The sequence below is a fragment of the Tigriopus californicus genome, chromosome 8 (assembly GCF_007210705.1).
Source record: "Tigriopus californicus strain San Diego chromosome 8, Tcal_SD_v2.1, whole genome shotgun sequence".
Classification (NCBI taxonomy): Eukaryota; Metazoa; Arthropoda; class Copepoda; order Harpacticoida; family Harpacticidae; genus Tigriopus; species Tigriopus californicus.
Window position 1 is genome coordinate 12686936 of NC_081447.1, and position 13705 is coordinate 12700640.

Sequence of the window (13705 nt, forward strand, 5' to 3'; positions counted from 1 at the left end):
TCACTTGAACTTTAGGGGCGTACCAGCTCTTTGTTAAGGAATCAAATTACAGTTCCAAGTCATTTATATGTGAAAGGAACTGTTCATCTAACATTGCATCGCTAGAGATTGCCATATTTTTATTCATTAACATGCATAAAATATACTTTATATTCTGAAAACTGTTCAAATTCATTTTTGACATGTTTCCTGACTTTTTAGATGTATTTTCAAAACCATTTGAAAGATTTTGTACAATAGTGTGAGTTGTTTTTTGTTTTATTATTACTAGAGACCCAGAAAAAAGACAATTGGACAGAAAAAACTTCCGGATAATCGACAAAAGTAAATTGCGTCCTTAATTGCCCACCAATGCCAATCAGAACATGCATACTTTGGAGCAGATGGTCAAAATAAAGGAATTCATTTGCCATGGAAATATTAAACATATGAGCCACATATAAATGTTATCATCCTTCAGTTTTTTAGTAAAAACTAGTGTATATAAGCCATCATGTGGCATAAAGTTCTCCTCAAGTTTGCCAAGGCTTGACCAAAGCCCTTCAATTTCCCATAAAATCCTCGGTTTCAAGTAATTTGATGACGTATTAGCCTTCCTTCTCTTGATTAAGCTGTCGATGCTTGAAAAAGAACGGATCGGCCACCCTGTTCATGGCCGCAAGGATGATAAATAAACTAACAACCCAAACAATCAATGATTCCCATCAAAACCCAAGACTGCCCAATCGTCAATTGAGTCCATCAGACAGACAGGGAGTCTCTGGCTCCCCAACATGGGTGTGAAAACTCGCGAGGGGGATCTGTCCCACCTGAATGATGTGGACTATCTTGTGTCGCGTTCCAAAGAGTTGCGAGTCAAGGATCCGGATCGCTCCAAGAGCTGGATGCTCACGGCTCAAATGATGTTTCCCAAGAACTTTGCCATTCAATACGAAGCCTATCAAGTGGAGAAGACGGCGGGAAACGCCATGGAGGCGGGTAAATTTCTCAAGCATCTCTTTGAGCACTTCCATGGATCCGATGGACCGTCCGAGGCCGTCTTGTTGGAGGAGATTCACCAATTGGTGACTGGTCTGCAAAACCAGGAAGCCACCCGAGATGAGCCGGATATTTTAGGACGGATTTTCGAGCAGCTTCCCACGGACACCAGGAAGAAGATCCTCTTGGAGTCGGCCTCCAAGGCCAATGACACTCTTACGTACGCCAAGCAATTCATGTTGGCATTCACCCGATTCCCCGAGCTCATACCCAGCTATGGGTCCAATTTCTTATCCGTGGTTGTGTCCAAATGTCCGACCAAGTCCGTGAGCGTCGATCCGTTATTGGAGTTGCTCGTGAAGGAGGCTTGTCCCCAGCTACTGGGCGTCACTCAATTGAAGATCGAGGTGTCCATGTTGGACGACATTCTGTATCACACCATTGATTACCTTTCGCATCAGGTATTGGCCGCCAGGAACCAGCTCAAAGATGGCGCTTCCACCAACTCTCCATCTGATATTTGGGTCATTGTGTTTGGCTTTCTCGAGGAAATTGGTCAACGCATGGGATGGTCGCTCACCGAGGATCTCAACGAGGTCTTGCCGGAGGTGCTGTGGCAACGAGTGCATTCCTTTAGCCAACAAAACGTGGCCAAACAGGATTCAGAGGCCCAGAATCAGTTGTTTTTTCTCGCCACCATTCTGTTTCTTCGGTCTTTGTCGGAATTTGCCACGGATTCTTGGGAACAGACCTTGGAACCCGCTATTCTGGTAGAGGCCTTCATAGCCCATCAATCGGAAGAGACGAAGCCCAAAAACCATCCCAAACGGCGTCGAACCACCGAAGATGAGCGTCGCTTTCCCTTGGTGACCCATGGAGATCGTCATTTATCTAATGGAGAACATCCCAGTGTCATGGTGGCCTCGTTTCTCCGGGCCTATCGTTACTATGATCTCATCCATTCCGAACCGGGCTTGAACGCCATGTTTCAACAATTGCGTGGTATCACGCAAACCCTGGCCTCATTTTGTGTGGATGTGGCTCAATATCAGGGTCGATTCAGGGACGCCTTGAGCATCCTCAGATCGCAACCCACGCCTCATATCCCGGCCAAAATTTGCCGGAATCATGTCAAGCTGGCAACGATCCAGTTCAGCTTGGGAGAATATCACGCCACAGCCGATCATTTGATCGAGGCCGTGGCCAATTTGCCGCCCGTGATCAGTGAAAATGAGAAACCCAATTTGCCCGCGATTCTAATTGGGTCGGCGTTGAAACAGCCGTCTGCGGTCAAGACCAGACACGTGCATTTCCTACCATTCACTCGCCATCACATCTTGGCATATTGCGCTCGAATCCTGATCTACATCCTGAAAGATCGAGCTCTCCAACCCACTTCCCCGAACAATGATATCACCTTGGGCCATGTTTTGGTCTTGCTCCAATACATCTTTCCGGAAGAGAAAGATCTCATGCTGATGATGGTACACAAGATTAAACAGAAAGACGCCTTCAGCTATCCTCTATTCTCTTCGTACATCGTCCAAATCGAGCTCCTGGAGGAATTTGCTCACCTTCTAGGGGATCCCACTTGTAAAGTGGCCCTAGATCTGAGTCCCTCCGGTGGACTTCAATCTGGTAATCAAAGTCAACGGAGAGTTGGGACGCGTGGTGCCAATCGAGGTGAGAAGGAGGAGGTGCGCACGGCCATTGTCAAACAGGTGGCCAAAAGTCAAGAACCCTTGGACGAACTGTTGATCAGCTTCCTCGAGGAAAACCATGACTCGATATTAGAATGTCTTCAGTGATAAAGGCTAATTATTTTTGGAATGGTTCTTTTTGTCATTATTTGAGCCGTCGCAAAGACAAAATAACAAGAGACTGTCAGATCAGCAAAATTATTTTTCTCAAATGGGAAGTGTGCATCTCAAAATGTATGGCAATCAAAGCAAGAAACCCTGTTTCCAAGTTACTGACATTACTCTCATTGAGAACACGCTTTACAAAGACATATTAAATGAAAGGCTTTTTAAAAGAGAACCCAATTTTTCGCCAGATAACAGAGACCTAGATGATTGAAGAAGATCTTAGAGTAACATTGCTTACTTCATCTTTTTCTAATTGAAAGTATCAGTTATCTTTGGGAGTGTTCAGGCAACTTTACTTGGATGATGTTTGTAACTTTTTGCGGGCTTTTCACATTTGTTGTACCGCCATTGTCAGTTGAAGGGAGAGATTTGCCATGGATGAGGATGAAAAACATGATTTGGCTTCTATATTAGTTCAGCTTATATACGTTTCAAGCCTTTTCTATATTCCACTCCAAGTGGCCAATTATTATGTAATGTTGAGCCATGTGGGATCGACATATGTTCCTGCAATGCACGCAATCTCCCCTACGCAACTTCCCCTTTTAAGCGTGATGAAGTTTGGATTTGCACTAACCGTACCGTTCATTCCAATGAGCAACCCCTGTATTGTTGAACCGAATTTTTCTTCTTTTGCAATGACTTAATAAACTAACAACAACGTTTCAAATTAATTTCTATCTAGATTAAGCTCTTTTTTCGGGGGACGACTCATCTCCACAGTCTTAAAGCATTAAAGCTTACTGAAGCTAATGGAAGCAGACTTCCGTGACTTTGTCGCTTTCGTTCACTCCAACTCACCTCTCTTATTTTGATCCGGAGCCAAGCAACCTCAGGGACGCCATGGCCAAAAAGGTCCAGGAACTTTTTTTCATCTAATTTAACACCCCATGTTTAGCATTGCCATCGGCCTACCCCAGGTTATTGAGCATCCGATGATTTTATGTCAGATGTGCCCCTTCATTAAGTCCAATGTATGTTTTGGGTGAGATGTAGCCCTGAAAATCCATTCGGAATAGTAGAACAGAACCAAGTGCTGTAGAAACGGGAAAGAAACGATAGAAACCGAATTACAAGTCGTCGCTGGTTCCACAAGGCTCCCCCCCCGATATATTGGTGTTATCTGGATTGCCCCTTGGTCTTGGTAAGTGTTCCATCATGTCCCACGATCCTATTTGGTCCACTGACGTCTGATTGTCATGTCTGTTTTGGCAGATTCTTGAGTTCTCCGATCCAAATGGAGCACATGGAGCAGACCAGGATAGTTTGTCAATTGATCCGAGATGGTTCCTGGGTGATTGTTCTCGGCCGATCCACGCTGTAAAGCATGACTTTTTAACCATTATGGCTGGCTAGAAAGCCATTCCTCCCTCCCTGTGGTTTAAGGCGGTGTCCGACAGGGAGGGCGGAGCTTTTTTGTACCTTACTTGACCTTGTTCCTGGATCCGACCGGGATCGAACGTCGGAATCTGTGATACATACTATCAACATGCCCAAACTGGCACGGGTAGAGCCGGAATGCGGCCCGAAAATGCGATGCACTCTGCACACGGGTTGTCTCATGGCTGTGGTGGCCCATTGTCCGGAAGCCGAGGCCCTTCTGTTCATGGCCCGCAGCGGATTTTGTGGCCAAGTGGCCCGGGCTCGGGATAAAATGGGCCGCACTTTGCTTCATGTGGCCAGTTCATTGGGCCAAAGACAATTGGTCGAATGGCTGATACGGTTCAGGGAATCGCCCATCAACGGGAAGGATGGGGAATCGGGGTATACGGCCTTGCATCGGAGCCTTTTATTTGGGCAGATCCACATCGCCGAGTTGCTCATTGAGTTGGGCGCCAATATGAGCTTGGTGGATTATGAGGGGTTTACTCCGGCGGACATTGTGGTCCATGCTCGACCGAGGGCGTGGGATTTTAGTGCCAAGAACCCCTGTGATGTGTTCCTTTGGGGCTCCAATTCGAACTTCAATCTGGGCATTGGGCATCAGCAACAACGGCTGTTGCCCGAGATCCTGGAGTATTTCCGGCGTCACAAAGTTTTCATCCGAGAGGTGATTATGCAGAAGTTTCATACCGCCTTCTTGGCGTCCGATGGCGGAGTTTACACTTGCGGTCACGGCCGTGGAGGACGACTAGGTCTGGCCAGTGAAGAGGCTCAACTGCACCCGAGATTGGTCAAGGCCTTGTCGCAAGTGGAAGTGACTCAGGTGGCATTGGGTACGGATCATTCGGTGTTCTTGAATGCCAAGGGAGCTGTTTATACTTGTGGCACCAATGAATACCACCAGCTGGGCCATGGAACCACCTCATTGGATAACACCACGCCCCAATTAGTGAGTGCCAACACAAAGGTGGCCAAAGGCCACAAATATCCCTCGGCATTAGGCGTGGCTGCCGCCCGTTTCCATTCCGTGTTCTGGACGTCATCCTCGTTATACACGTGGGGCCTCAACGCTGGTCAATTAGGGCACTTGAAAGGAGACAAGACCATACCTCACCCCAAACTTGTGACCTCTTTGAACCAAAAGGACTTGAAGATTCAGACCGTGGTGTGCACCGATGGAGCTACCGTGATTCTAACCGAAAGTGGCGAGCTGATTGCTCTGCATGAATATCAAACGCGAAGGATCACCGTGCGGCAGTTCAATGTGAGCAAAATCGCCGTGATTGGAGGTCACTTGGATTTTAAGCTCAGTTCGCAACTCTTGAACGATCAGACCTCGAAACTGGTTGAACGCGGAGGTGAAGATCTGAAAGTGTTTCTCCTCTACAAGACGGGAAAGCTCGCTGTTTGGGACGAAAGCCGTGGTTCCCAGATGTTTCAGTGCGTGTTCAACATGAGCATGCAACTCAATGTGTCGGATATTGCGGTCAGTCGAAACGCCATCGTGTTTTTGACGAAAGAAGGCCTGGCCTATGAAGGTCAGCATGTTCCCAAGAAGGAAAAAAGCCCGCTCTCCAAAGAGGAGAGAGCCCTATTGACACCCCTGGGACAATTTAGGGACAAGACTTTGGTGTATTTGGTGAAAGTGAAACGAATACCAGGAATGCATAGATGTGCGGCCATTTTTTCTGATCCCAAGGGCAAAAATTTTGCCGTCTTACAAGGCCTCCCCAATGAAATGTTCACCGAATTCCCAGATATTGAGCCGTCCACAATGAGATCGAATATGAAAACCTTCCTTGACGAGACTTCCGATATGGACGCATTGCATGATGTGACCTTCGAAGTCAAGGGTGTCAAATTTCCCGCTCATAGGTTCATTTTGGCGAGCGTGAGCGATCATCTCGCCCGCCAAATGTCCCAATCCAAAGAGTTAACGCTTGATGGCTTGGAACCATATCATTTTGAACAGATCCTGCAATACGCGTACACAAGATCCTGCGACTACCTTGTTCCTGGTCCTTTGAAATTCCAATCAGGAGCCACCTTCGACACCTCGAAAGGTCAAGTTGTTCCAGGGAACGGATACAGCCCTAAAAATCCAGAACAAGAATCGGCCTTTTCGGTGCACTCCAAGAACAAACGAGATAAGAAATCGCCTCCTAAAGACAATGGACATGCACAACCGATCTCTAGCCCACTTCAGGCTTTCCGCGACATTTGCAAGACGCTTTGCATTCATGGCCTGGTCAAGGCCTTGGAGAACATGAAGTTTGTGCAAGGTGAAATCCAAGCTAAGGTCCCTTCGAAGCATCGACGATCCTGTCCGTTGCCCACGTTCTCGAGAAAAAGCTTTCCGGAATTCCATGACGTGTGCATCAAAACCGATGATGGAAATGAATTGTCCGCTCACAGATGCGTCCTTTCCGCCCGGTCAGATTATTTCCGGGGCATGTTCAGTTACAACTGGGTGGAGGCAAAGGAGGGCCAAGTTTTGACTTTGCCTGTGTCCTCGAAAGTTCTGCCCATCATATTGGAGTTTCTGTACCGAGATGAGGCCTCGCAAATCTCCGCCTCGGAAGATCCTGAACTCGTTTGTAACACGTTGGTAGTGGCGGATCAACTCCTCATGGGACGTTTGGTTAACTTGTGTGAGAGCCATCTGTGCACCTTGTTCTCTTTGAGGAACATTGCCGAGATCTTCCAGTTTGCTTTGGATTACAACGCCGTGAACTTGGAACGAGGAGCCATGCAATTCATCTGCCAAAATCTGTTGAGCGTGTTGGAATCCAGGAGCTTGACTGGCATGGTTTCGATCGAAGGTCTCGAGAAGCTGACCACTTACTATGTGCGGGATTATCTCGGAATATCAAGGCGGAAATTATCCTTTGATTCACTTGGACCGACGCCGGACGAAGTGAGTAAATTTGCCAGTTCTTGTGCCATGACCGTGGACGATTTGTTCGAAGAAGAGAAGGCTTTGAAAATGGGAAAACCAGTGGAGAAACGACTGAGAAGACACAGTTCTGGCGACAAGAAGCCCGTGGGACGTAATAGAACCGTTTCAAACTCCAGTTTTGGATCGAACCACTCAATCGGGGCTTCGGATCAGGAATCCAAGGACGTCCCCGACGATGTTTCCGATTTGTCTTTGGACGATCTCGAGCTCCAAGAGCGTTTGGACATTAATTCGAATATCAACGGGGCATCGCTAACTCCACCAGCATCTAGCGAGGTTCCGCTCCACCAGCAGACGTCGCTCTCTACATTTTTTATTGAGCCCAAGGACAACAAGGACAAGGTATTCAATAAGAAGTTTGTGAAAAAATCTCAAAAAGAGCGCAAGAAAGAGCTCGAATCTGCATCACATCAACCACCCACTACACCTCCAAACGTTTCAACCAAACTACCTTGGGGTGGATGGGCGCCAGTGGTGGAGCCAACACCAGAGGTCTCCGTTCTTTCCGATGTCTTTCGACAATCTCCCAAGTTCGCCACACCCAAAGAGGTCAGGTCTACGCCCAAAGAACGTCGCCCGAGGAAACAATCGTGGAAGCAGCTAAGTTTGACCGATGATCCCAGTCCCGTCAAGTCCCCGCCTCTCCAAAATCCATGGAAGACACTTCCCCTATCCCCGCCCACTTCAGATCCAATGCCAACTTGTTCCGATGTCACTGATGGCGGTTTCAAAGAGATCCTAAATTTTGAAGTGAAGCAAAATGAGTCCCTTTTTAGGGCCACTTCCAAACCTTTGAGTGTGACTCAGAAGGAAGAAAAAGCTATTGAAGAATTGAGAGCGTTTTACGGAGCAGAGCAGATTTTTGATGAGCGAATTTCCGTGGTCCGAGTGGATCAAGCTCCCTTGGCCACTCCCATTTGGAAGCGGAAGTGAAACAATTTCTCCACAGGTTAAGAAGAGCGATTCATATTTTATGTATGCTAGTATTTTTTTGTGCTAAAAATTGTTTCGAACAAGTAAATTCCTAATCTTGACAAGGTGAATTGAGTACATGAAGATAGGAAAACAATGGGCCATTACTAAATATCCAATGATCATACCAAGGAGCTTGTCATGAGGACGAATTCGGCCCTGAGATGCAGACCATTCTTGGCATGCGTTAAAACCCGACGATGGAGAATTTGCACACAGATTGGAGATTTGAGACCTTGAAATCCCGAACGGATTCTGATTGACTCTGATTGACTCGGAACAAGAGTAATGTGTCACTCATACTGTCATGAGACGAGCCTTTCCGTTTACCGGCGCTTTTATGAGGGTAGCAAATGTGAACCGATTCCGTTACAACTAGTGCGTGTGTTTCTCGAGAGTCTTGAGCTATTATCACCCAGGAAATCGAAGATGTGTCCCTTCGTGACCGATTTTCGTCCAAAATGACTCGTTTCATCGCTGCCTATTGTCTTTCCTACATACAATGCAGTATAGTAGAGGGTGCCATGCCAGGGTCAACAAAGAGGCTCTTGAAACGCTTGAGAAGTCCTCCTAAATCGAACCTACGGAGAGAATACAAATGAAGAAAAATACTCACAATATGCAACTGCAATTTGCCAATAGGATAAGTGTTGACTTCATTGGAGGAAGCCGATCATTTTGGTGCGTGTATTTACGGGCCAAGTGCCTATCCAAACAACTTCCTTGTTTCAAACAATCCACCATGTTGCCGACACATCTTATGATAGAGGATCATCAGGCCTCGAGGAGTCAAACCCGTCACAGATCCGGTTGCATTGGTCGACCTGGGGTGAGGAGGGATGTACGAATAAAAATAATGCGTTCCCTGCCTTAGTCGATAGATTTGCTCAATGAGGCAGACGCCCGTGGAGAATCCAATGACCTCAGTCGGTTGATCCGACCACCAACAAATTTGTCTTGATGTTCCCGCAATCTAGCATCTCTCCTTCAACACAGCCGCCAATGTTGGTTGATTACATTTGAGGCTTTCAATTAAGAGACCACAATTATTGATTGCGGAGACAATGAAAGAAAATCACCATCCGCCAATAACAGCTGACGGACATGGAAGTCGTCCGACTCCTCGACCAATTTTAGCTTCGGATATTCTAAATAATTCCCACGACCGTAGGTGAATCACTCTTGAACGGGAGTCTTGATCAAGTGTCTGTCGTAATTCATGAAATTTGGAGTGTAGCATGACTTGCCTTCAATTCAACTTGGCACTCGGTACCTGTGAGGCTCGAAATATTAACGACATCGACTATGACACACGCATGCAATTGACTAGGCTGACAAATTCAGTTGATCCGCCACAACGGAAACAATCGACTTCCCTGAGATTAACAGACCGAAAAACAGGACCACTTAATAATAGTAACTTGACATTATACCACTACTTCCCCCCTCCACCCCCCCCAAAAAAAAAGAAGGGCCACCCATCCATCCATCTGTCAAAAGCATTGTACGAAGCATCCGTCATTCAAGTTCGGACATGTTTGATTTTACCGAGGCAACAACAGGCAATTACCAATCCTGGTGCCTCTCCCTTTATTGAAGTTTCCGGGGGCCCACAAGATCGTACGAGTGTAGTCTCTTTTTGTTGTCCCAATATTTGAGGGCCCTTGAAAGTGAAGTTAGAGGTGGCAGAGAGCATGGTCATTCGTATTAGAAAAACGACCATAATCCCTGTAGACAAGTTGGCTCCGCCGTACATCTCATTATTGACTATCAACTGAAATGACTGGACACTTGATGAGAGATAGCACATACGAAACCCGACGAAGGCGCCGGTTTGTTGATTTCAAAGCAAAGATGGACTTTTTGGTACCCATTCCATCACTAAGTATGTTGACTAAAAAGACTATGCAATGGGTGTATATGGACATGCATACATACATACAGACAGACAGAGAGGCACGCAGACCACAAGATGGTCGAAACGTTCATTAAAGAAGCTACCTCTTGACCTTGGACTCGAAATTAGGAACCCATCCAAGGCATTATCCGTCTGCACTTCAGTTTCGAAGAAACGAAGACGACGCTGTGTGAGTCAACTGAAAGAGGACCTTTGTGCATTAGAAGAAGCCAGTGGAGTACGGAAAACAGAGTACTGTCTTTACCTTAGACAACTTGACTTTCCGGTTCTCTTCAGTGCATTTTAGGCTTGTTTGGATTTGGACATTTAGATGAATATAACTACGCAAACAGCTTTTTTTCTGCGAAAGCGACATTAAACACTTTGTTAAAGTCGAGTCTGCACTCTGACAGTCAAAAGGAATCTTCCTTTTTGTTAGCAAATATCTTGAGGTGGATTTGTGTTTGCGGCTTTGTTGTCGATCGTACTGTTTGATTCATTAATATATTCATTCAATGTCCTGCAGAGTAAAAAGTGCATGTGAGAATCGCCACTGTTTTTGCCGAGAAATAATTGACCAACTTCCGAGTTCCGACAGGTGTGAGAGCGGATTAAGGCATTGAAGTCCGATTCCTGATTGCCTCTATCCATAGACGTTCGAAAAATGTTACTCGACAATTAATGACCCGATCGAAAGAAACGTTACATTCTGCTAGGTCGGAGTTCATAAGTCAAAGAAAGGGTGGGCTTGGTCCCTTGACTCTCGGTCAGATTCAGATTTAGTGCAAGGAACATATTTGCGGTCATTTGGCCTTGACTTGGGCTCACAATTTCTCCTCCAAGTACAGGTCTACCAAATCCCTACAATACAAATGAACTCTTTATGCAAGGTGCACGTTGTTCAATCAATCGTACTACCTACATCCATGGGTCAGTCCAAGGACTCTTCTTCTTCTGATCCGCATTTCGGTAGAGAAGTGCTATTCAGATTTATTCTTCACCTCCAGTATCCAGTACCTCCTCAAGTATTCGATCAACAACGATGGTGTGTCTCGTTTGATTACGACCACACCCAACTTGTTTGTGCATTGTTCAATCTTTATGTACAGAGCATCTTTCTGAATCAAGGTCCACAGACCAAAGATAAAACTGACAAACAACAATAAACTCGGCTCAAAAACAGGCCAATGTCCGAAGATCCCATTATACCCAATAATTCAAGTCTCAAAAGTGGATTATGTCATTAGCTCGCTCAAGCATTCAGTCTTAGATTGTTGCCAACATTAACACGCATCGCCCAAACTTTGAGTTACATCAGCGACCACAAAGATGACAGTTTGTGATTGGGGAAGTGCTAATTTTCTTCAAAATGAAAAGACTTGGGTTCTCAATAGAGAAGAAATAAACAAAAACAAAAGGGTAATTCGCGGCTAACTTTCAAAATCTAACGTGGCCAATGTCTCTTTGCAAAGTCAGATTTGGTCGCACGCCCAGATTTATTCATTTATTCATAACGCACGTACTATAATAAGACTCACCACCTAACAATAAATGGTATATCCAAAATTAAAAATCAATCCAGTCTACACAAAGATGTGCTTAAAGTTTAACTGATCAATAGACCAAATAAGGATCGGAAGTTGATTAGTCTGTTTGTTGAAAATGAAAAAAAGCAAGGCCTTTCATGGTTAAATAAAAAGTCAACGTCGCTTATTAACAATAAACATTTCAACGCTTTGACGCCCACCTTTGATTACAGGGCATTTGATAAGATGCCGCTTAGGTTTATTGCAAGTAGAACTTCCCTTTTCAAAACATATGTGTCTTTTGCTCAAGCTACATCATATTAGATTCCCTGAAGAGCATCTTACAAAACTGTTTCACTACTGAATCCCAAACACTGGCCATATTTTCTAAGTAATTTGGCTCGACTGACCTATCGTTCCACTAATATTCCAGGAAGTACTACTTTTGAAAATGTCGAGAGTCTCAATTTACCCAAGAAAATTTCAATTTAATGCTTCCTTGTTCCTTTCCCATTAAAAGTACATTTTTCATATGAAAGGAATCGGTGCTTACTTGTATTTAATGAAGTTCTATCCAAGGACTCGCGTCAAAAGTTATTTATACTGTAGGTACGAGTACGTATTTCGAATGATAAATCATGCTCTAATTCTTGTTCGGTCGTTCAAAACTCCTGCGAACTAATTCGTCTCTGAACGGTATTGTTGAGTTTCATTGAACAAATTGTACATAGAACAGCTAGTGTCTTTTACAAGTTGCCCCTTAGTGCTCACAGCGTCGCACCAATGCACTCCTTGTTCAAAGTACTACTACATTTACTCCTTGGTCAATCACAATGCCAAGGATGAAACAATTGCCGACGTCTTTTCATGAGGGACTATCTGATGGGATGGCATTTCCTTCCTCCCTACCAACATTCTCGATAAACTTGGATTCAAATAGCTTCATGGCAATGCGAATGAAATCTGGTCATAAATAAGAAGCTAGTTGACTGACAGACTGGACTGGACACAGACCTACTTTCCAGTGGGCTATTAATGAGGAGTGGAAGAAAATTATCATGTACGCGAATGACAAACTTGAATCCCATATCTTGTGGCGAAGAAACTCTCGGCCCAAATGTCTCGTCATCGCTTTGCACATTAAACACCTATAATTTGGCCTCATGTTTCGGCTTTGAGGTCTCCTGAGGAGGGCAGATAAATGGAGGGCAGATGAAAGATTGCCAACAGTGAAGATTGGCTGAGGTTTTTGCCGGGCCTAAGGGGGTTTGTTTCTATAACCTTGCTCTGAGCGTGTGTTCCGACAGTGTATGTAGATATGAGCTTTTCCGACATTCGAACGAACCTCTGGCACAATTATCAACGGGTAATAAAAAGTTTCCTATTTCCAAGCTCAGAATCCCTGGAGCGAGGAGCAACTTGAAAAATGTGTCGGACGGTTTTTCCGCAAATAAACTTCCCCCCTTTTCTTGCCCATAATTGAAACGATGCCTTCCAGTCTACTATGAATGAGAAATACTTTTGGGTGAGCCTATGGTCACTCAGTCCATGGCCAGGAATTCCGTTCAACTCACTGAGAACAGAAGGACAGAGCTAAACGAGCGAGCATGAGTGGAGGGGTCCCTCAACACCTCAATACGAGGGAGCTGAGGGCACCAATGGAATGTGGTTTTTCAAGACCCCAAGATCTTCGTTGGATTGACCTCTCTGCTTTCACCACGAGCCCCTTAAACCAGTCCGCACGTCTTCCTCATCGTCTTGCCCGAGAGATCCTCCTCCTCCTCCTCCTCCTCGTCGTCGTTCACTCGTTGGTTCACCACCGGGTGGTTCGAGAATGTTGAGCCCAAGCGCTCCGCCAAAAATATCCACTCAGAATTCCCATGACGCAAGAAAGAAAAAGCGAGCTCGACGCGTAAGTACGTACGTACGTACGTACGTACGTCAAGAGAGGCGAAGGTTCTGGCGGATGGATGGCGGTGGTCGAACTTGCATGGAAGCTGCTGTGCTGCCTGTGCTGGGGGAAACATGACGCATCTGCAGCACAGGGGAAGGTAATAATATTCCGGAGTTCGCACGCACGTCTCGAGATTCTTTGGAAACAGTAGTACAACACTCATAGATA

General features: G+C 45.6%; 2 protein-coding genes across 2 annotated transcripts; both read left to right on the top strand.

Annotated features, from left to right (window-relative positions):
* The first annotated feature begins 672 nt into the window (after nt 1–672).
* On the top strand, nt 673–2812 carry LOC131885286 (integrator complex subunit 10-like). The gene has a single exon (XM_059233301.1). The coding sequence runs from the start codon at nt 774–776 to the stop codon at nt 2784–2786; it is 2013 nt and encodes a 670-aa protein (XP_059089284.1). The 5' UTR covers nt 673–773; the 3' UTR covers nt 2787–2812.
* A 918-nt stretch (nt 2813–3730) lies between these two features.
* On the top strand, nt 3731–8225 carry LOC131884951 (inhibitor of Bruton tyrosine kinase-like). Its single transcript, XM_059232849.1, has 2 exons — nt 3731–3990; nt 4062–8225. The coding sequence occupies exon 2, from the start codon at nt 4336–4338 to the stop codon at nt 8119–8121; it is 3786 nt and encodes a 1261-aa protein (XP_059088832.1). The 5' UTR covers nt 3731–3990; nt 4062–4335; the 3' UTR covers nt 8122–8225.
* Nucleotides 8226–13705: the final 5480 nt, after the last annotated feature.